Here is a 24,142-nt window from a genome sequence, read left to right as displayed (position 1 = left end):
ACAATTTCAAAACGCATCTACTATGGAGAGGATCTAGCCCTACTCCAACTAGTGCCCCGCGCCGTTCGATTACATATCGTCATTAAGCTCACGGTTTTAAAATGCGTCTATGGAGAGGGTTTTCAGCCCTACTCCGATCAGTGTTTCGCACCGGACACCGCCCAAGCCCACTGTTAGCAAATATTGTCTGTTTTAACCCGTTATGTATCGGTGTCAGCTTCACGATTTTAAAACGCGTCTACTATGAAGAGGATCTAGCCCTACTCCAACCAGTGCCTCACACCATTCGATGACTGGCTTTGATACCAACTGTAGCAGCCCAAGTCAACAACTAGTAGATATTGTCGCTTTAGCTCATTACAGATCATCGTCAACCAGAACGTTTTAAAACCATGAAATTGACAACAATACATAACAAACCAAAGCGAATAATATCTATTAGCATTTTTCTAAAAAATATAATTAATGCTCAAAGTCCTAATGAAGTTACAAACCAAATGAAATAAGCATAGCAATTTTACGATCTTAACCTTAAACTTGAAAAAGCGTTGCAATTTTTCACCCTCTAACATCGAAAACTTGTTAAAGCTCCAGGATCGTAGGCAGTAGTGGCCGACTAGTAGGTCTTTTGGTCTGTGACGGGCGGTCTTATTGGTAAAAGCTTGAATGCAACTCCTATAACTACTCAATTGATTAGCATAAACTAAGAAAAGAGGATTTCTCCCGATAACCTAACTCACTTCGTCGCATTCGAAAGGAGGAGAAATCGTGTTAAAATTTATATCTCTGCATTACTCTCAAAATAATAATAAAGCTTTTGATGCTTACAGTCTTGAAGTTGCATCCCAGTGGACATAGTAAGCCAAAATTAGTGATGCTAATCAGCCATTTTTAACATCAAATGGTTCAAAATAGGCACTTCAGCTGGGCAGCTCATTGTATGTTCATTTATGCTTGCAGTCTTCTACTACAATGCCATCTGCAAAACTCAACCAAGCTACATTGAACCAAGCCAGGCAATGCGAAGGGACAGAAGACAATGGCGTTGCTTACCTCGGAGATGTATAGCACGGTTGGCTAGAGCGTCGGCGTCGGAATTTTGTTCCTTCAAGTGAGAGAGTATGAGATGATCAATATTGAATAGCTTACACTCTTGAAGAGAATCAGAACAATATCAAAAAGGTTTAAGCATCAAAGAAGGCTTCTTCATTTGCCATGTCTAAAAAGATACCAAAAACTTCGAAAACCGTGTAGTACGAGCTGTGCAAGTGTTGTAGGTTAGCTTCTATGGACCTCGACTAATCTCGTAGTGGAACCTTCTTTATTCTACAATGTTTATTGTCACAAAACTCGTGGCGAGGTTTGAATCCACGTACTTTTTTCACATGCTGCATCATGGCACGACGTTAACCTATGGTACTTGCGAGTTGTGTTATTTTTCGTTTAATCTTTTTCACGTTTATAATTTATCGAGGATTTGGACACAACGGTTAAGAGGTTATTTGACCATATCAACTCTAAGAGGTGATGACTCGAGATGAAAAAGACAAGTAAAATTTCTCTCTAACCACAGAGAGTACTCTGACAGACATTGTCGTTTATCATTGTTAGCTCTAGCATAAGCTTTTCTTATTTGGTTCCTTTTGTTGTGTCTCTTTTGTTACGTGAGATTCCACATTGGTTGGAGAGGGGAACGAAGTATTCCTTATAAGGGTGTGGAAACCTCTCCCTAATGGACGCGTTTTAACACCTTGAGGGGAAGCCTGGAAGGGAAAGCCCAGAGAGAACGATATCTGCTAGCGGTAGACTTAGGCTATTACAAATGGTATTAGAGCTAGATACCAGGCGGTGTGTCAACGAGGACGCTAGCCCCCAAGGGGAGTGGATTGTGAGATCCCACACCGGTTGGAGAGGGAAACGAAACATTTCTTATAAGGGTGTGGAAACCTCTCTCTAGTGGACGTGTTTTAAAACCTTGAGGGGAAGCCCGAAAGGGAAAGTCCAAATAGGACAATATATGCTAGCGATGAGCTTGGGATATTACAAATGATATCAAAATCAGACACCAAGCGATGCGCCAGCAAAGACACTAGCCCCCAAGGGGGGCGGGATTGTGAGATCCCACATCGGTTGGAGAGGGGAACGAAGCATTTCTTATAAGGGTGTGGAAACCTCTCCCTAGTGGACACGTTTTAAAATTTTGAGGGGAAGCCCGGAAGGGAAAGCTCAAAGAGGACAATATCTACTCGCGGTGGGCTTGGGCTGATACGTTTTATATCCTTGTATATTCTTTCATCAAAGAGCGAGAAAAAAAATGCAGTCAACCAAACCAGATGTGAAAGAACAATACTTTAAAAGATTAAAAGAATGAACTTTAAAAGAAGTACCCTGGGGATGTGGTTGATCTCAAATGACACAAACTTATCCTTGAGATCCTTTGCCACTTTACACAAAGTAGCCATATTTTGGTTTTTGAGCTTCCATAGACCCTGAACCTGTCGTACAAAATCAGCGTTTTAGTTTACGACCAATTCGAACACGAGAAAGATGGAGAGAAGGCAGAAAATTTAACACAAGTCATGGAAATCAAGTCTTATTGTTCACTTAGAGTATTCATATTCCATCAATTTTCTTAGACTATAAATGTTGCAATTCTAAATGTTTTCTTTTATAGAAACAACTTCAATGTCGAAAGAGAAATCGTAAGTGTGAAATCCCACATCGGTTGGAGAGGGGAACGAGACATTCTTTATAAGATTGTGGAAACCTCTCCCTAGAAAACGTGTTTTAAAAACCTTGAGGGGAAGCCCGAAAAGGAAAGCCCAAAGAGAACAATATCTACTAGCGGTTGGCTTGGGTCGTTACAAATGGTATTAGAGCCAGACACCGAGCGATGTGCTAGTGAGGAGGCTAAGCCCTGAAGGGGGTGGATACGAGGCGATGTGCCAGCAAGGACGCTGAGTCTCGAAGGGGGGTGGATTGGGGGGTCCCACATTGATTAAAGACGGGAACGAGTGCCAGCAAGGACGCTGGTCCCAAACGGGGGTGGATTGGGGGGTCCCACATTGATTGGAGAAGGAACAAGTGTCAACGAGGACGTGGAATGGGAGATCTCACATCGGTTGAAAAGGGGGACGAAGCATTCTTTATATGGGTGTGGAAACCTCTCCCTAAAAGACGCGTTTTAAAAACCTTGAGGGGAAGCCCGAAAGGGAAAGCCCAAAAAAGATAATATCTACTAGCGGTGGGCTTGGGCCGTTACAAATGGTATCAAAGCCAGACACCGAGCGATATGCCAGCAAGGAGGCTGAGCTCCGAAGGGGGTGGACACGAGGCAATGTGCTAGCGAGGAGGCTGAGCTCCGAAGGGGGTAGACACGAGGCGATGTGTCAGCAAGGACACTAGGCCCCGAAGGGGGATGGATTGGGGGGGTCCCACATTAATTGGAGAAGAGAACAAGTGTCAGGGAGGACGTTGGCCCCGAATAGGGGTGGATTGGGAGGTCCCACATTGATTGGAGAAGGGAACAAGTGTCAGCGAGGACGCTTGTCCCGAAAGGGGGTGGAATGTGAGATCTCATATCGGTCGAAAAGGGGAACAAAACATTTTTTGTAAGAGTGTGAAAACCTCTCTCTAGCAGACGCGTTTTAAAACTTTGAGGGGGAACCCCAAATAAGACAATATCTGCTAGCGGTGGGCTTGGATTGTTTCAACCTCTTTTAATCAATACGGTTGTGCAGAGCAAAGCATGTCAGCTAGTGCGCTTGTCTATATATAAAACGTTAATAAAGGTGACAAACCTGCATACAAACGAGCTTGGAGTCTCCTCGCACAGAAATGTGTTTAAAGCCACTCTTTAGAGCATGTTTCAGTCCTAATATTACAGCACGATATTCAGCAACATTATTTGTAGCAATCCCAACCCCTTCTTGCAACCTACAGATCTATCAAACAACCTGATTCAAGCAGCAGCACACAAAAAAACACTTCAAAAATATGTGTAGAGTAACCGTTTACCTACCGTGGTTCCATCGTTCGCACGTAATACAGCTCCAGCACCTGCTAGTCCAGGATTTCCCTTTGAGGCACCATCAAACTCAAGAAAATACACCTGGGAGTAGATTTATTTAATTTATTATTTAAACCATTGGAAATTAAGTTAAATCTTACATGATATGTTAGAATATCCTAACTTTCACATTAATTTCAAGAAGGTGGTCTTCCTCACACTAGAATTCAACTGATTCCTATAACAACCCCTACTCGAACTTTCACCGTGTCCACAAGGTGGAACGTCGATGACAAATAGTTCATGCAAGCAAGATTTCCCAGCTAGTATCATCAGCCTCTCTATCTATCCAAGGGATGGAAGGGTTGAAGTCTTTCGTGGAGGTGTCCCCTCCAGTCAAGAATTGGGGCCTCACAATCACTAGCCAATATGTTTTTCTCTCGTGTCTTTCTTCGTTCATGGTTCGATATTCTGGTGTATTGTTTCTTCCATTGAATGTGTGAGATCCCACGTTGATTGGTGAGAGAAACGAGTGTCAGAGAGGACGCTGGGCCCTAAAGAAGGTGGATTGTGAGATCCCACATCGATTGGAGAGAGGAACGAGTGCCAGTGAGACAGTCAAACACTTACGCTACCAATTTTCATAAAAGCACTTTTAGTCAATCAATAAGCACAAAAGAGACAGCCAAACACACTTACACGGCTTGAAGAAGCAGGTACGGCTTCAGAGACATGATCCCGAGTAATTTCTTGTTTCGAAGAATCGGTTGAGACCAAGTCGGCACCTACAAACCCCTGAAGAACACAAAATGAATGTAGTAAAAGATAACAAACAACAGCCTCATGAATCCTGGACATGCCTTCCATTCCATAACCATGGTGCACAATGGAAATTTTCAACCATTATTGACAAATTAACGAACTTACCGATTCGGTATTCTCAACGTTTCGTTGTCTCTTAGCTTTGGGGTACTCTTCTGCCATTTCTCCTCTAGTAGAAGATGGTTGCTGAGAAAAACATAAACATGTATCAAGCGTAATGAACACCAACAGAATTTTCAACTCGAACCTCTATGTCGTTTCAATATACAATTCGTTCATCAATATCGGGAAATCAAAATGAAGTGTCACTATTCATGTTTAAATGTTATAAGAAACGGAGAAGTATAATATGCACGAGATAAGAGGTCGACTTGATCTACAATCAACAGAATAGTTAAAGCAATTTGATGATTCAAGAACATAAAATGCATAGTCACCAACCTCATAAGGACAAGCAAGTAGTTTTCCAAATAGATCGTTTGTCACATTAGCAGCACTTATAGAGTAAGTTGCACTTCGAAGTCCATGCGATGCAAGGTACTGCTCGGATTCTTTAGATAAGTGATACCCTTTGTAGATCGTTGCATTAGGATCAAATATCTAGTAAGATGGAGAATAAGTAACACTAACATCAACCCCATATTCGAAAGCAAGTGAACGAGTTCAAGATTGTTTTACTTTTTCTCTCTACGTTAAATCGAGAAGCGAGTTCGTATCTGTCCCCAATTTGGGAGCATGAAGTTGGGAGCATGGCAAACAATCCACAGACAAAAGGGAGCCTAGATTTGATATTCAACTCATGTTTTGGTGCCATAATAAATTTGAGAAGTTTATCCTTAGGCCCTAGAATGGCTGATCCAATACAACTAAGAATGTAACAACTAAGAAGTAAAATCCCACCACTAGCAGATATTGTCTGTTTTGGCCCGTTACATATCGCTGTCAGCCACACGGTTTTAAAAAACATCTGCTAGGAAGAGGTTTCCACACACTTATAAATAATGTTTTGTTCTCCTCCCCAACCGATGTGGGATCTCACAATCCACCCCCCTTTGGGTCTCAACATCCTCGTTGGCATTCATTCCTTTCTCCAATCGATATGGGACCCCTCAATCCACCCCCTTTAGAGCCCAACGTTCTTGCTGGCACACCGCCTCGTGTTCACCCCTCTTCGGGGCTCAGCCTCCTCGCTAGCACATCGCCCGATATCTAGCTCTGATACCATTCGTACCAGCCCAACCTCACCGCTAGCAGATATTGTCCTCTTTGGGCTTTCCCTCAAGGTTTTTAAAACGTGTCTGGGAGAGGTTTCCACACCCTTATAAAGAATGTTTCGTTCTCCTCCCAACCGATGTGGGATCTCACACAAACTCACCTAAGAACTCTTTAAAACCAACAATTTCAAAGCAACCAACAGGATAATTTCACCAAAAGGATAAACCCCCAAGAAATAAACATGCTCCCCATTGGTTTTATGAAATTTCTTAGAAGAATAACAATAAACTCAGATGATACTAACAGGAAACGCTTACCAGAGATCCAGCTTGAGCCTCGAGCTCCTTAAAACTCCTGTAAAATCCAAAAACATCCCCTTTCCGTACGACGTAATAGGCATCTTTATCTCCCTCCATCTTCAATAAATGAAACCCATCATTCAAATGCCACAAACAAACGAGTCAATGATCAATACCCAGAATACAAATAAGTGAAACAGAGCACTCAGAATCATATTGGGCTATCTAGCTTCATGATCGTGGCCTAGAGCTATAAAATGATAGAACCCTGAGGAACAGTAGAGAAATAAATAAGAAAATTGTTTACTCTGAAGAAATGGAAGGAGTGGCAATGGCGGAGAAATTGTGCAGAGAAGCAGAGAGTTGGTGAAGGAGTGATGCTGTCACGAGCGATCAGTAAAGTTGTCGTAGTGTAGCGAGACAGAGCAACCAGCGTTCGGAAAATGTGTGAAAAGTTGCGAAAAAGTTTATGTGGAAGGTAGAATGTTAAATTACTTGTTTGCCCTCCAAGTTAATTACAAATTTAGCCCTACAATTTTGTTTTCTGGCCCGACATTCTCCGGCAACATGGTCACATTACCTACCCCTCGCGTCTTAAAAAAACTATCCCACAAACCAACACGAGTTCTTCCAGCATGCCCTCGCTTACGTGCATATCAGGAAAATTCTAAAAATGTCACCCAACATAGAATTGCTGAACCTAACCACTGAAAATGAATGTGCACATTGTTGGTACAGACAGTGATTTTCACTTATTTTAAGTTTTTTTTGGTCATATGATATGAACCAAAAGACATCAATCATATAATAAATTTCAATGAAGATGTGAATAAAAGATTGTCAAAATTATCGAATGATGTTTCAATTCATGCCATATTGAAGAGTTATTGTATTTTAAGACTTTTTTTTTACTTTTATGTTACATTTACTGACTAATTATGACATAAAGTATGAATGTTACCGCTCTTGGAATGAGTTTAATAGTTTTATTTTTTACGCTATATAAAGTCATGTATGTTATTTGTAAGAAGACTTGGAAAATAGAGCAAAAGAAGCATTTGTGCTTTCTTTGGCCCATGGCTAAATTTCTTTGCAATTTAGTTCAGGTTGCATGTACAATCATTTAAACTCGACATGATCAATCTTGTTCGTGAAGTGATTCGAATCTCAAGCAAGCGTTCTTGCGTTGAGATATTTGATCAACAAGAATCATTCAAGCTAGACGTGATCAATTTTGCTTGTGGAGTGATTCGAATCTCAAACAATGTTCTTGTCTTGAGATATTCGATCAACAAAGTAATCCGAATCTTACTCCCCTTGTAGTGATTTCCACATATCACATACTATCTTCAGAATCGCTCTCATTCATATACCTTAATTTACTTGGATGTCGCATTCATACACATTGGGTACATCGCTTTTATCATAAATTAACATTTCTGTTTTAAAAACAACGTTTTCCAACCTTTTGTTAGCATCATCAGACAGTCGTTCAATAGTTTTTTCTTTGTCTCCATTCTCTCATGCCTACTCTCGCTCTAACTTCTGATTTGTCCTCTCTTTCTCGTTCTAGATTCAGATCTTCCCCTCTCGCTCTCTTTGAGTCCGTCTTTTTCTTTGATCCCTCGTTCTTCTTCGTCGATAAACACAGTAAATCATGACGAAGAGGTAAAGATTCCACTACTTTATTTCCAACTTAAATTTTTTTTTTTTTTTTGGAGCCATTAAAGGAAGGAGATCGAAGAGACGACCATCACGAGAGAAAAGATAAGAAAGGAACGATAGTCAAACACGTGAGAAGAAAAATATGACGATGGGCAAATCGGGAAATTGAGCCCTACAAGAATATGAGGAAATGAATGAGTTTATGGAGAGGCAAAGAAAGGGAGAAAGTTGGGGCATTAAATTTGTTATGGAAAATAATGTTTGAAAGTGAAACTCCATGAATGATTGCATCAAAGTTTGAAGCATTGTTGGAATTGAAAGTGAACAAAACTTGTACGAAACAAACATGTCCTTGCCTTGTGTGTTCTTATTCCTCAATCCTCTCTCCTTTCACATCTCACGTTCTCTCTCTCTTCTTCTACCCGACATTTCTTATAATGGTATGGAAATCTCTCTCTAGTAGACGTATTTTAAAATTGTGAGGCTGACGGCGATATGTAACGGGCTAAAGCGGACAATATCTACTAGCGTTAGGCTTGGGGCGGTTACAAATGGTATCAATGTGCAAACGAGGACGTTGGCCCCCAAGGAGGGGATTGTGAGATCTCATGTCTGTTAGAGAGGGGAATGAAACATTCCTTATAAGGGTATGGAAACCTCTCCCCAATAGACGCGTTTTAAAACCGTGAGGTTGATGGTGATACGTAACGGGTCAAAGCAGACAATATCTACTAGCAGTGGGTTTTAGTTGTTACAAATGGTATCAGAGCCAGACACTGAGCGGTGTGCCAGCGAGGATGCAGGGGCTCCAAGAGGGTGGATTGTGAGGTCTCGTATCAGGTGAATGGGGAACGAAGCATCCTTTATAAGCGTGTGGAAACCTCTCTCCAGTAGATGCGTTTTAATATCGTGAGGCTGACGGTGATCCATAACGGACAAAAACGAACAATATCTACTAGCAATGGTAAAAACATGGTGTGAAAATGAAATTAAGGTTTTTTTGGTGGTCGTTTTTTTTTCTTGCATTTATTCATGGTCGAGGTTTCTTTCACCCATTTTTAAATGTCACTTTCTATTAATTTTATTTTTTATTTTTTTATATTTCCATTATTTAATAATTAAACTTAGTTCCTACGACAAAGTTGACGTTTTACGATTTAAAACATGTTTAATTAAAAGTCAATTTTAATACCGCTTAAGAAAAACTAGTTAAGGATGACAAGAGAGTACGGTAGGATAGAGTAGGGCATCGTAGGTGGGGTGGGGTCGAGAATGAACTCTATTCTATTTTTCGTGGAAATTTTCTTCACTATTCAGCTCTTCGTTCATAGATTTAGGGGGAAATTTTATAATTTTTATTCTTTATTTTTAATTTTTTTATATATAATTTTATGTTAATGTTTGTGTTAATATTGTTTAGTATTCATTATAATTTAATATTAAAATCATTATATTATGAAATTATATATACCAACACCATAACACAAAAACTTAAATTAGAAAAATGTCATTGATAATGTAATATAATATATTATATTATTACTCTAACTAATTATAATATATCTTATATTAAAAAAATAAATTATTCGAAGTGGAAAATCCCCATTTTAACCCCCATAACTCGATCAAACTAGGAATTCCTACCTAATTTGGGGTTCGGGTTTTATAAAGAGGCGAGAAACATAAAATTAAAGTGTCGCATTTTCACGGTTAGAGGTAAATTTAATACCTTGAACCAGTGTTTAAATATTATTAGGTGATACGATATATTTTACTTAAACACGAGATAACTACCATATGTATCGATATCGATATATTGTATATTATATTAATAATTGAAATAGGTCGTTAAAAAATCATTTTCGTTTTAAAAGGAAATTTAGTTGGAAATTTTGAATTTTAGATAATTATTCAATAATGTTTATGAAAATACATTCATAATAATTAATATTTAATTAAACAATATTAAAATAATTTAGTAATTGAATTTAAAAAAAAATCTTAATTATTGAAAATAATCATCTAGGTCTGACCATCTTACCAAATTTAGAGGGGTAAAATGGGAATTTCACAAATATTAATTAAAAAAAAAGAAGAAGAAACTAGGGCATATATACTATACACATAAATTGCGTATAGGTTACGACACATCGGTACTTGCAAACGACATGATTCCCACTGACCCTTTTAAATTTAAATTTATTTTATTTTTGAAAAGGTAAAAACGACGTCGTTGGGATTGGCATTGTCCTTTTCAACTACTCCCTCGACTCTCTGCAAAAATTTTGGCCCCAAGCCCACGTATTCGTTCTCATTCGCCATTTTCGTCTCTCAAATCCCATCTCTTTCTCCATTTCTCTCACGCCGAGCTCTTCGCTCAAAATCTTCAAGACCCAGTTCTTCTTTTTACTCCTCCACCCCATAAATTCAATCCCTCCATTTCAATTTTCTCCCCTTTCCTCTACTTCTAACCCAATTCCCAACACTATCGCAGCTCAATTACACAATCCCTAGTTTCCATTTCCAACCCTTTCTTTTGCAAAATGGATTCCTCTACTCTCTGTGCTTAGTCGAACAAGACCCACCTCTGATTTCACGTTTCTTCCAACCCCTTTTTATCGCAATCTGTGTTGGGGGTGGGATTTGATCTGAATTGATGATTCTTTTCGAAGAGGAAAGTGGTATTTCTTCAAGAATCAAGCAAAATGAAGGGATATGCATGGGTCTGGAGGTGAGAGGTGGAAACAGAGGCGGCACATGTGGCCGGTCCATTCTAATTCGACAGCTGTAGATTGCGAATTATCCGCTCCAGATTTCTTTCTCAAAGTATTGCGAGTCTTACGTTTTTTTTTTCTCTCATAGTTTCGTCTGATTTTCCCTTTTGTTCTTTTCATTTACTTTTTAATCGTGTGCCTTCTGTTGTGTTTTTTGTGTCCCCATGAAGATTTTGATCTTGTTTGTTAGGCATCCTACTCGGCGTAAGATTGTTCTATCGCCGTCCGGAGATTACGTTATGTGAATCCGATATGTTATTGTTAATTTTATCTCCTCTTTTAAGGTTTTTGAATGAACCCAGAATTGTTTATTCCTTTGGTTGTTTTATCCGCCTTCTGTTTTTCAATTTTTCATTGGTCTCTCGTTTGCCTTCATTTTAGTTTAATTTCTTGATCTAATCTCTTGAAAGTTTACAAGGTAATCTGCTAGTACCCGCAGCTACTTATTTCTTAGTACATAAAAAGAATTGCGGAGTGTTCTTACTCCTCACTGGTTAGTTGTTTGGTTTGGTATAGATGTGTTGCTTCTTGGCGATTGAAAAGAGATCGGACCTATTTATCATGGAAGAATCTAAAATGAGGTGGAGGTTACATTTTTTGTTGTTTATAAATCCAATTGAATTGCATTAAGATCCCCTATGAAGTATGATTGGAAGCATTTGTATGGCAAATGGTTATAGTTTACGAGGATAGGTCGATGCCAAGGCGAGGACTGCTTAAAATTGTCTCACCCCTTAAGCTCCACCAAAGTACAAATGGCTATAGTTTATTAATGTGGTTGCGTTTTTATCCCCAATTTTAAAGGGAATGAGATGCAACCTGCCCCAACTAGTTTGGTTTTAGGATTGTTTAGATTGATTTTGGTTGAAATAAGTGGACTTGTGAGTCGGTTTATGATATAAGATTAGTTTGGATGTAATAGAACCAACTCTACTTTTGTTCTACTTTTGTCTCAGTTGTTTATGCATGTCTCTTTTAATATCATTTAACTTAGTGGCTCTTCCCAATTCTTTATCTCCAGCAAAATTTTCAAAAAATATTGATTCAAATCTGTTGTCAGACTATTTTACTTATTTATTATTGATTTGTGTGTTCTAACCAACTTAGTGATTTGTGTGTTCTAACCAAAAATATTGATTCATGTCTCTTTTAGTGCATTTTGACTTATCTCTTGCATTTAAGACTATGATATTGATTATTTTAAGAGTTTCCCAATACTGAATAATGTAGGGTAGGATGGATTAGTTTTTGTAGTATACAATTTAACATGGAGACTACTATTTGTTATTTGTTTGATGAAACTAAATAAATAAATTCTTAAGGGTTGTTTTACTCGTGTTATATATACACGAGTTTGTTAAGTCTGGGGATTTTTTCTTATAAGAGACAATTTCATTGATGATTGAAATTTACAAATGAGATTTATAATCCGTAGTATTTACAAAAGACCTTTCCAATTTGCAATGAGGGAGGTATAACTATAGGAAGTAAAAATATTGGACGGTTTACACCAAGATATGGCTTGTTAAACAATGTTGTCGAAAATTTTTGTGTAGGTCTGTGTTGAGATGAAAAACCTAGGTTTATGTGCATGATGCTTTGATTGTACTATATAAAGATAGCTTGTAATATTAAAGAAAGATCTTATAAGTTTGTCTTTGTAACTGGATTTGTTGTTCATGGATTTGGAAACTTAAGCAAACAGGTTTACCAAACAGAGCCACTTAGACAGTGACACGGTCTCTTGATCATGGGTGACACAAACCTAACTCATGAGTCCAACATTTTCTGGGAAGACCCTTTTTCACTATCTTTTATTAAAGAAATGGGAAAATGATTGACTCAAAATTTTGAACTAGCCTAACTTAAATAATTATTTGATTGGATTGGTTCCAATACCTAGTGATTTGCATTGGTCGAATTTGCAATCAAAGGATTGGGTTGAGTTCATGGTGCCTCTTAACTTGATTCATGAACACTCTTAGGATGGTTCAGAGGCTGCAGGGAGTTGATAGAGGAGTTTCTTCTTCATCTGCCTTTTTGTGAGCAGGGAGGAACTTGTGGAGGGTGGGAGTTTTTGAGATTTTATCGGGCTTCTCGGGTAAGTGGAATAATAGAATCTTTAGAGGGATGAAAAGAGCCCATAGTGAGGTTTGGTTTACCACTAGATTCTATGTTTCTCTTTGGGTGTCATTTCATAAGATCTTTTGTAATTATACATTTGGTCTCATTTTACTTGATTGGAATCTTTTTCTTTTGGTGGGTTCCTTTTGTGTGCTTGTTTTTTGGGTCATGTGAACTGCACTCGTTTATATTTTTACTCGGTCTAAATATTTTATTTATCATACTTGTACTAAAGAAGATTTTGACTGTCATAGGATGGGCGTAAAATCCAAGTTGGTGATTGTGCTCTTTTTAAGCCACCTCTAGATTCTCCTCCTTTTATTGGAATTATACGTTCACTTAAGTCGGACAAGGAGGCTAATTTAAGGTTAGATGTGAATTGGCTTTACCGGCCTGCTGATGTAAAACTTCCCAAAGGAATATCGTTAGATGCTGCGCCAAATGAGATCTTCTACTCATTTCATAAAGATGAGATTCCTGCCGCATCATTGCTCCATCCATGTAAAGTTGCATTCCTCCGCAAAGGTGTTGAACTTCCATCGAGCATTTCCTCATTTGTGTGCAGAAGAGTGTATGATACTGATAACAAGTGTTTATGGTGGTTAACTGATAGAGATTATATTAATGTGAGTATCTAGAGTGTCCTCCTTGATCTCACAGCTACTGAGAACCTTCTTTCCATTATTTTGTTGAATTTTCTAGTGAACCCCTACTTAGTCAAATTTTAATTGCAGGAACGTCAAGAAGAAGTAGATCAACTATTAGAAAAGACAAGGCTAGAAATGTATGGGGTGATGCAGTCTGGAGGCCGTTCACCAAAGCCCTTGAATGGTTCAGTTCCAGTTGTGCAGCCAAAATCTGGTTCAGAAAGTGTACCAAATAGTTCCCTTCTCACTTCACACATTAAAAGCAAGAAAAGGGAACGGGGTGATCAGGGGTCTGAACCCACTAAGAGAGAGCGGTTACTTAAAGCAGAAGATGGGGAATTTAGTCAGTTTAGATCAGAAAGTATGCTAAAGAATGAGATTACAAAAATTACTGATAAAGGAGGACTTATTGACTTTGAGGGGGTTGAAAAATTTGTCAAACTTATGCAACCTAACAGTTCTGGTAAGAAAATAGATTTGGCTGACCGAATGATGCTTGCCGATGTTATAGCAATCACTGATAGGTTTGATTGTCTAGAATGGTTTTTGCAGCTCAGGGGTTTGCCTGTACTAGATGAATGGCTTCAAGAAGTTCATAAGGGCAAAATTTGTGATGCCAATGGCACGAAAGGAAGTGATAAAATTGTCGAGGATTTTCTTTTGGCTCTACTTCGTGCTCTGGATAAACTTCCCGTGAATCTCGATGCTCTTCAGACTTGTTATGTTGGCAAGTCTGTGAATCATTTACGTACACATAAGAATTCTGAAATTCAGAAGAAAGCAAGGATTTTGGTAGATACTTGGAAGAAACGTGTGGAAGCTGAGATGGATGTTAATGATGCAAAGTCTGAATCAAGTCGTGGTGTCTCATGGCCTTCTAAATGCGAGCCTTTGGAAGTTTCTCAAGTAGGGAGCAGAAAGGCTGGGGGATCTGGTGATGATGGTTTAAAAAGCTCTACACATTCTAACATGTTTAAACATTCTCAACCTAAGTTCAGTCCCACTGAAATGGTTGTCAAATCATCTGTATCGTCGAGCACCATAAAGGTTTCTTCAACCATGGGTGTGTCATCAAAGGATTATAACTTCAAAGCACTAGCTGGAAACTCAGATCTTCCCTTGACTCCAATTAAGGAGGAAAGGAGCAGCAGTTCCAGTCAGTCCCAAAACAACAGTCAATCAAGTGATCATGCAAAAACGGTGGCATCTTCATGCAAAGAAGACACTAGGAGCTCAAATTCTGGTTCAGGAAGTGTTAGCAAAGTTTCTAGTGGCGCTTCTCTTCATCGGAAATCGAGCAATGGTATTCATTTGAATACTCTCACAGGAACACAGAAGGCATCTGGTTCTGGAAAACATAATGCCGTAAGTAAGGTCTTGACTACTGACAAGGCCTCTACTACTACATCACGTGAGAAATCTCCAGACGCCTCTCTTGTTGAACATGGGTATAGTCGATTTGTTGTAAAGTTACCAAATACCTGTAGGAATCCTACGGGGACTTCTAGGGCTGTCACCGAAGATCAAGTTGTTTCATGTCACAAAGGATCTCTTCATGATGAGGCTGGTGATAACCATGATAAGAAAGCTAATGACAGATGTGAATTGCTTGGGGCTAGTTTTGGAACTGAAGCAAACTCAAACCAATGCCATAAGAAAGATCAATTTTTCATCTCAGAGGGCAAAGAGATAGCTGCCTGCGATGAACAATCCAGACTTGCCGAAGCCAATGAACTGGAATCTGAAACTATTGCCTCATCGACTGGAATTATATCTAGGCCTGGAAAAACTTATGATGCTTCTCTAAGCTCCATAAATGCGTTGGTTGAAAGCTGCGCTAAATTTTCTGAGACTAATACAGCATCATCACCAGGGGATGCTGTAGGGATGAATCTTCTTGCTAGCGTGGCTACTGGCGAAATATCTAAATCTAACAATGCATCTCCATTGGATTCTCCCCAGGAACGATCACCTTTGGCAGAGGAATCTTCTGCTGCCAATGATGGACAATTGAAAATTTTGCCTGAAGGAATAGCTAAGCATAAATGCGATGAAGCTGATGCTAATGGCAAGTCTACGGGCTGCACATCTTCTGAGCCTCTTGGCAGCAATAATATGTTGCAGGATAGAAATGTGACCTCAGCTGACTACTCCAGAGATGGAAGAGGTATTGCATTGGGCACTTCAAGGGACTGTATTATGCCATCAAATGCGCAGCAACACATGGAAAAGACACCTTTGAAGTCTGATATAAAACCTGATGCTGAAGCATGCGATGCCTCTGTAGCTGTCTGTTCTTCATATGGTGCAGAAGAAGGTGATACAGAGATCGAGGAAAAAGTGGAGGGTGATAGCTTACCCAGCTCCTTAATGGAAGAGGGTACCCAACTCCATGAAAATGAAAAAATCGATCAAACTGATGAGAGAGCGGAAGAAAATGGAGTGGTTTTGAAATCAGAAGTTACTGCCACAACACTTGAAGTGGAAAAGCAAGTGGATGAAAAAACATCTTGTTTATCTTCACAGTTGAGTGGCAGCACTATTCAGACTCGTGGGGATTTAACTAAAGGCTGTCGAGTTGAAGAGGAACTGTCATCTACACCTGAGATTCATGCAGATTCTCGGGAGGAAAAGGTTGAGATTGCTGTGGTACTTCCTGAAGGCAATCCTTTGGATGCAGAATTCGAGGATAAAAAGGAAGATATTGTGAATTCAGAAGTTCATGTTAATCAGATTGGGAATCAAACACCGATTCTGGGTCCTCCTATGTCCGATCAGAAAGATGATTGTGCTGCGCAGGATTTGGGAAAAACAGACAACATCAATAATTGTTGTGGTGCGGTTTCTATGCACTTGGAATCTCCCACCATCATACCCTTGCCGGAAAGTGATCAGGGTGAAAAATTAAGTACAGATACTCCCGAGTTAATTGGAACCGAAGACCACGTCACCAGTGCAAATCCTTCACTTTCTGCTGCAAGGTCAGATACAGTGGTAAAGCTGGACTTCGATTTAAATGAAGGTTGTGTTGACGATGGGATACCTGAGGAGACTAATGGAAATTCATCTGCTGTTCAGATGCCTATTCTCCCACCTTTTCCCATCCCTTCAGTATCAGAAAGTTTCCCCATTTCAATTACTGTGGCTTCTGCAGCAAAAGGATCAGTTGTTCCACCAGAAAACTCCCTAGCAAACAAAGTTGAACTTGGATGGAAGGGTTCAGCTGCTACAAGTGCTTTTCGTCGTGCAGAACCACGAAAAAATCTTGAAATGCCACTCAGTTTGAGTGATGCATCTCTTGTTACCACCACTAGCAAGGAGGGGCGCCCACCCTTGGACTTTGACCTGAATGTGCCAGACCAGAGACTCCTAGAAGAAGTTTCTTTGTCCAATGTACCGCTGAAAGCAAGTCTTGAATCAGGACCACGTGATCGAGGTGGTGGACTTGATCTCGATTTGAATAAAGTTGATGAAAGTAATGATATGGGCCCATGTTCTTTGAGCAAGAGTAGGTTGGAACTCCCCATGTCAAGTAGGCCATACGTTCCGGGTGGATTAGGCAATGGTGGATTCAGTGTCTCCAGAAACTTCGATTTGAACAATGGACCATCCCTTGATGAAATGGGGGCTGAAACAGTACCTCCTAGTCAGCAGAATAAAAGTTACATGGCATTTCCATCACTTCTCCCTGGGATGAAGGTGAACTCCGGAGAAATTGGGAACTTCTATTCTTGGTATCCTCAGGGGAATTCGTATTCCGCAGTAACAACAATCCCATCAGTTTTGCCAGGTAGAGGAGAACAAAGTTATGTTCCTGCTGCTGTTTCTCAGAGAGTATTTGCTCCCCCGGCTGGCACCGGCTTTGCTGCTGAACTTTATCGTGCACCAGTATTTTCTTCCTCTCCTGCTTTGGCATTTCCACCTACTAACTCCTTTAGTTATTCTAGGTTCCCTTTTGAAACTAGTTTTCCTCTACAATCAAACACTTTTTCAGGTTGTTCAACGTCTGACATGGAATCATCCTCTGGTTGTTCGCTCGGATTCCCTACCATAACTTCTCATTTATTGGGACCTGCTGGGGTAGTCCCTACTCCTTATCCAAGGCCCTTCATTATGAGCTATCCAAGTGGCAGTGGTACTGTTGGTCCTGAGATTGGAAAATGGGGAAGCCAGGGTTTGGATCTTAATGCCGGTCATGGGATTATAGATAAAGAAAGAATGGATGAGAAGTTGCCTTTAGCCTTGAGACAACTTTCAGTTCCCAGTCCGCAAACTTTTGCCGATGAGCAGCTAAAGATGTTTCAGATAGGTAGTCACAAGAGAAAAGAACCCGACAGTGGCTTAGATGCTGCTGACAGGCTAAACTACAAGCAACAATGAGTGAGGGTGGTAGCATTTCATCGTGGTCACGGTCACAAGTAAGTCCCGGCGAGCTTGCTCCCTCCCCTGCAGTTATTACGCTGGATATTATGATGCTGAATATTTTGACACCTTCTTGTAGATCTCTTATGGATGACTTTTTCTCAAATTAAATTTGTTTCTTTTTCCTATTCCCGCCCCATTTAGTGCTCTAATGTGAGATTGCTAATTCTTAAAATCTTGTGCTTTGTTTGAAATGTTGGGTCCCATTTATGCTGGGGCTGTTCTCTTATCGTCCCTTTTCTTACACGTAGCGGTTGTTTTTTTATTTTATTTTCCTTAACTATGATGTTTCAATGTTATATTCCAGTTGGAGAGGTTTTCTATGGCCCATTTTCCTTTTTATGTTTATGTATTTATTCTTTTCCCTGTATCCTATCTTTGGAAACTTCAAACTTATACTTGAAAACAGAAAATTAAGAACTGAGTGATGAGTTTGCTATTAACCATGCTTTAGTTTTTTGAACTTCCTTTGCAAGTTTATGAGGCAAGTACTTGTCCAAGTCTACCTTATAGATGACCTCCAATTTTTGCTTCTGTAATGGAACAGTCCATTTTGGATCTCTTTTACTGTATCTGCTGTGCCTCTTTAGAATAAGTCCCATAAAAGGCATGCATACTTCTATCTGTATCTATCTACCACCTGAGAAAAGGATGGTGTGCGTTAAATTTGATGCCACAATGGTTCATTTTCTGTGCCTCTCAGCTTTGTTCGCCCCCTTTCATTTTGGCGTTAAACTATTCTCTTTGTTGTAATTGTTCTTGACCCTTTTTATCACTCTTTTGATAGGCCAAAAAAATAGAAACCGAGAAAAAGAACACAGTATAGATGCATCGTCGAGCAAATAATCGAGGACTGTTTATGACGGGGCTCGTGTTCCCTTTCAAATGTTGTAGCGACATCACGGGTTTTCAGGCAGCCGTTTTCCCCCCCTCTGCTGGACACATTTTGACAGATTTGTTTCACTCAAGCAGACAAGGTTTCATTTGTAAATATCTAACTTAATAGAAGCATAAGGAAGTTGCTATCTAGAAACCTGATGAATGGTGTCCTCCGACATGTGGTCGATTTCCATCCATTCAGGTACGCTTTCTCTCAATCCTTTCTCTCAATCCTTTGGAAACAGAACTGAATGTAATGACTTTTCGAGTTGTGGCCGTCTTTCTCAACGATGCTCAGCTGTGTTTTCCCTTACATATGTAGCCATTACTTCATTCTTACTGTTAGGTTCTTTTTTATTGATAGTAATACACAGGCCCCGCCCCCTTTCTCTCTGTTTTTTCTCACTCAGTTTTTAATCTTTTGTGAAGAACAATGCCCCACTAGAAGAAGACAGCTTCAGATACTTACAAAAGTTCTACACTGTCTGAATTTTGTACATTTCTAATCTTGATGTTTCATTTGTCAATGACATTCCAAGGTTTATAATATATATATATATATATATTCTATGTTGCTTGTGAATCATTCTGTATATGATCGTGATACTCAACAGGATTCTCTCTAGCTATTAATCTGCTTGTGACACTGCCATTTCTCATAAAACTTGTCTTGAACTCCCTTAATCCTTCTGGGATTTGTGCCGTCGGATGTTCTTCCAGACCCCGAATGCTCCAGCGCGAGATCTTTCGAGTATCGTATTGTTTGTGGAGACTTTTTTTCTTTCAAATTGTATCATATGGCAGGGTTGTGATCGAAATGACCAATTGTTTTTTTTTTTGTTAAGCTTGTGTTTCATTGGTGGTTCTGATGATGAACAGTGTTTATTCGCAATGGTTTAAGTATATCATAACCATTCATTCATGGAATTACTAGTCCAACGTTGTCACTAGGCTGATTTTATGATGTGGCCCACAATTCACATGTAATTCATTAAGCTCTTTACGACAACTCAGTCATTTGTTGCAATCACATGTTGCATGATGTCATCTTTGGCTGTGGCTGTGTGCTTTCCATGTTTACTCGTCATAACCTATTACGACGGTTTCTTTAAATTTGTGTACAATAGATCATAAAACTTTCAATTGCCTTTGGATATGAGTTATACTTCGCGAGGAGCCAAACGGGCATATAGTCTTGCCATTTGACCTCTCTAGAAATGTTCAGTGACAACCTTCAATTGTCACGTTTAGGCCCTTTCTCGGCTACAGGATGATTCTAGTGCTTTGGGTACTACAGATCTTTTGCCATCCATTGCAGCAGAGTTATTTCATGAGCAGGGGGACTAAGCGTACTCGGCTCTTCCACTGTCCAGGCTACCTTTCCAACCATGCTGTGCTCCTTTAGTATAGGCCTACCACGCTTTGCGCTGGTAGCATTTTTCGCTTTTTGTATCAAGAGGTTAGCTATAAAAGTATAATTTTTAATTTTGTATCAACGGAACAGTTTTATTCGACCACCTATGGCACAAAACTCATACAATATATTTTTAAAAATTTAAGAATTAAATAGACAAAAATGTAAAAGAAAAAAAGAAAAAAGATATATAAAGAGAGTAGGAAACAATAAGTCCATTTTGGGTGGAAAATTCCTTGCGGAAAGGAAAGTTATTAGAATCTTTCAAACCCAAACAATTCATTCTCAAAATTCTCTCTCTGTTAGGCATGAGATTTTCCAACTCCCATTTGGCAGAGAAATCCCATCATAAACATCGTTCCCAGAGGGAGAGATGGGTTTGGTCTGGTCCTCTGTTATGCTCTTTCTTAGGCATCTCCGCCATTGTTTCCTTCTTCTTCTTCTCCCTCCGCTCCCCAAACCCTTCTCTTCTTCTCCGCCCCAACCTCCCCGCCCTCCAATCCATCCACGATCCAACCCCTCCAAAGGGTATCCATCCACCACTCCCATTTCTCCATTTTTTTTTTCTTCATCGTCTTCTCTGTTAGATCGTTGAATCGTGGGCTGTTTGTTTGTCTGTTTGTTTGTTTGTTGATGCAGAGAAACAGAGGTGCAATCTGTTCAAAGGGCATTGGATTAAACAGGCCGGAGGGGCGGGCATATACACGAATTGGAGCTGCCCCACGATCCCAGAATCGAAGAATTGCTTCAAACAGGGGAGGAAGGACATGGATTTTGTGAACTGGAGATGGAAGCCAGATGAATGCGAGGTTCCAAGATTTGATTCCATGGCGTTTCTTCATCTTCTCCGTGGAAAGAAACTCGCTTTTATCGGCGATTCTGTTGCCAGAAACCAATTCGAATCTCTCCTCTGCTTCTTGTCTCAGGTTCCATCTCTTCCTCTCTGTTTCTCTCTGTTTCTAGCAAATGGGTGTTGTTCTTGATTGCTCTGATTCCTTGCATGCGTTTGATTGTGAAACGAAACTGGAAATCTCTATGAATTTTAATCAAATTAAAAGGAATTAGGGAATGAAATCATCATAGATTTGCTTTTGGTTGGTCTTTGTGTTCTTTGACGAATTTTCTTTACTTGGAAAATGCTCCTCCATGGATGAATTTTGGTGGGCTCAACATCCTTACCTTTTTTCAACCTCTTTTTTAATTTAAAAAAAAAAAAAAATTAGATTTTTGTCTTGTGGGAAGCTCTAGCTCATAAAAACATGTCTCATAATTATTTTTTTAGTTGAAAATAAATTTTTATTGAGTTTTTTTTATTTTTATTTATCTTACTGTGACATTCTTTCTCACTTAAATTTATCATCGAGGACGATGACATCCTGGCCTCTGCCCTTCCATCCCTGGATAGTAGAGAGGACATAGTTTTTTTTTGAATGAAAATAGATGGCCAGTGTCTGATCGAATTCATCTGGCAAGATTTTATTATTTTAAAATTTTATATTATTATTATTATTATTATTATTATTTTGAAAGAAATACATATATTTCGAAGAAATTAGTCATAAAAAAAGGGAAAAAATAAATTTATGATAATGAGGTGAAAACTTGGGAGTTAAAGGTCATACTTAGGTGCCATTTATTGAATATTATGACCTTCCAAAATTAGAAGTTGAATTTTAAAAATTTCCCATTTTGAAATTTGGAAATAAATTTCTTATAATTTCTTTTCCAATATGACCTACTTCTAAATAAATTTTACTTTTTCCTAAAAAAAATTTCTCAAAAATATTTATAATTATTCAAAATTTTTAAATTTTTATTAGAAATATTTATAATTAAATTATAGCAATAAATTAAGAAAAACAAAAAATTCAAAAAATACAAAAAATACAAAAAAACACCTCCTTAATTTCAGGGAATTGACTGCCATTAATGCCCACCAATTTAATTTTATAAAAAATAATAAAAAAAATATCCTTAAAATTAAAATTAAAATTAAAAAAAAAAAGACAATATGATGATGAAAAGTAAAAAAGAAAAAAAGATTAAAATAATAATTTTGGACCCAACCCCAAGTTAGTGTTTTCTTTAAAAGATTGATTAAGAAATAATTATTAAATATATTATTATTTATTTATTATTATTATTATTATTAAAGCATTTAATGATTAGTGTGCTAGATTTTTGTCTCAAGCTAACTTTATAATATTGTCAAAATTTCTTATTTTTTTTATATAATAAAGTTCAAATATCTCTTAATCCTAAGTTTTTGTGTATATGTTTCGAATATCGTTGTTAGCTCATGGTTGGAGGAGGTTACTTTTACGGGTATCGGTTCTTTTAAATGTTTCTTAGTTGAGATAGAGTCGAGTAGCATTAAGATTCTCGGGATAGCTTTTGAACTGAGGAAGTTGTTTTTGCAGGTAGAAACTCCACAAGATGTTTATAAAGACTCCGAGGATAGGTTTAGGACATGGTATTTTCCAAAAAGTGACCTAACCCTTCTCATGCTTTGGACTAAATTCCTCGTGGCCGGAGAAGAGAGGGTTGTGAATGGAACGGGAACGGGCGTTTTTGATCTACAATTCAACGAGATTGATAAGAGTTGGACGCAACACTTACCCGAAATCGACTACGCGATTCTCTCTAACGGGCATTGGTTTTTTCGAGTGTTGTACTTGCATGAAGGAAACAACATTCCCAATTGCATCTATTGCAGCAATCCAAATATCACGAGTCACAATCCTGACTTTGCGTTGAGAATGGCTTTTCGAGCGGCTTTTAAGTACATCAACGAGTGTAAGAATTGTGGTAAGTTGGTGACATTTGTGAGGACGTTCTCGCCTGCACATTTCGAAAACGGGGTTTGGAACACGGGTGGATATTGTAATAGAACAGGTCCGTCGAGTGCGAAGGTGATCGACCAAGAGAGCTTTGATTGGAAGCTAAGGAATATTCAGATAGAAGAGACGGAAAAGGCGAGACTAGACGGGAGGGGAAAAGGGAAGAGATTCGAGGTTATCGACGTGACGATGGCTATGACGATGAGAGCGGACGGGCACCCGGGGGAGTTTTGGGGAAACAAATGGATGAAGGGTTACAATGACTGTGTGCATTGGTGCATGCCAGGCCCCATTGATGCATGGAATGAGCTTTTGATGGCAGTTATAAGGAAGGAGGAGGCAGCTATGGATTCATAACAATAATACCAAATAATTTCATTAATGTTTACCAATTTTTATTTTTGAAATGTGGCTGAGAGTATACAAATATAATAATATATTCATTGAGTTTCATTATATTTTATAATTTTTTAAAATAAAATTAATAATTACGCTCGGGTTCTACAAAGACCCTATGAAAGCTAAGCTCAAATTACTATTTTTTTACTAGTAGGGATGTCCGTGAGTTGAGTTTGACGCGGGTTGCTCTAGGGATAATAGACTAATCTTCCTCAAGAGCTCACATCGACGGGAAGGTTTGGCACCTCGATGTCGACTCTTCGCCACCTGGGGCTGTAGTATGTTCTAAGGGTTGGGCTGTTTGCCCATTAAAGCGGTACGTGAGCTGGGTTCAAAACGTCGTGAGACAGTTTGATCCATATTCGGTGTGGGTGTTAGAGCATTGAGAAAACCTTTCCCTAGTACGAGAGGACTGGGAAGGACACACCTCTGGTGTACCAGTTATCATGCCCTCGTGCCCATGAAAACAAGTGCGGATAACTGCTGAAAGCATTTAAGTAGAACATTTTTTATACCCAAATCATTGAGTAATATATATTTTTATTTTTATTTTTTTAATAAAAATAAAATATTAATTTAGTAAAACATTTATTTATTTTCAAACATTTAATTAAGATTTGTAGGTTCAATTTT

General features: G+C 38.8%; 3 protein-coding genes across 6 annotated transcripts; 2 read left to right on the top strand and 1 right to left on the bottom strand.

Annotated features, from left to right (window-relative positions):
* Positions 1-721: 721 nt before the first annotated feature.
* On the bottom strand, positions 722-6,778 carry LOC111435064. The gene is made up of 10 exons (XM_023072393.1): positions 6,653-6,778; positions 6,364-6,462; positions 5,273-5,431; positions 4,937-5,017; positions 4,709-4,804; positions 4,022-4,111; positions 3,801-3,944; positions 2,388-2,495; positions 1,054-1,105; positions 722-979 (listed from the first exon to the last, which is right to left on the bottom strand). The coding sequence occupies exons 2-10, from the start codon at positions 6,460-6,462 to the stop codon at positions 945-947; spliced, it is 864 nt and encodes a 287-aa protein (XP_022928161.1). The 5' UTR covers positions 6,653-6,778; the 3' UTR covers positions 722-944.
* Positions 6,779-10,286: 3,508 nt separating this feature from the next.
* Positions 10,287-19,439, top strand: LOC111435062. 4 transcript variants are annotated; one of them, XM_023072389.1, is made up of 5 exons: positions 10,287-10,836; positions 13,163-13,534; positions 13,643-14,018; positions 14,094-17,973; positions 18,765-19,439. In XM_023072389.1, the coding sequence occupies exons 1-4, from the start codon at positions 10,726-10,728 to the stop codon at positions 17,933-17,935; spliced, it is 4,701 nt and encodes a 1,566-aa protein (XP_022928157.1). In that variant the 5' UTR covers positions 10,287-10,725; the 3' UTR covers positions 17,936-17,973; positions 18,765-19,439. The 4 variants fall into 4 exon arrangements, with proteins under 4 accessions (XP_022928157.1, XP_022928155.1, XP_022928158.1 ...); XM_023072387.1 differs by having other exon boundaries at positions 13,643-17,973; XM_023072390.1 differs by lacking the exon at positions 18,765-19,439 and having other exon boundaries at positions 13,643-17,443; positions 17,550-17,721.
* Positions 19,440-20,472: 1,033 nt separating this feature from the next.
* Positions 20,473-23,535, top strand: LOC111435063 (protein ALTERED XYLOGLUCAN 4-like). The gene is made up of 3 exons (XM_023072392.1): positions 20,473-20,798; positions 20,910-21,196; positions 22,691-23,535. Exons 1-3 carry the CDS (start codon positions 20,579-20,581, stop codon positions 23,465-23,467), a joined length of 1,284 nt encoding a protein of 427 aa, XP_022928160.1. The 5' UTR covers positions 20,473-20,578; the 3' UTR covers positions 23,468-23,535.
* Positions 23,536-24,142: the final 607 nt, after the last annotated feature.

Source organism: Cucurbita moschata, unplaced genomic scaffold, assembly GCF_002738365.1.
Source record: "Cucurbita moschata cultivar Rifu unplaced genomic scaffold, Cmos_1.0 Cmo_Scf00048, whole genome shotgun sequence".
Taxonomy (NCBI): domain Eukaryota; kingdom Viridiplantae; phylum Streptophyta; class Magnoliopsida; order Cucurbitales; family Cucurbitaceae; genus Cucurbita; species Cucurbita moschata.
Note: the sequence above shows the minus strand (reverse complement) of the source record. Positions and strands in the feature narration are given on the sequence as shown.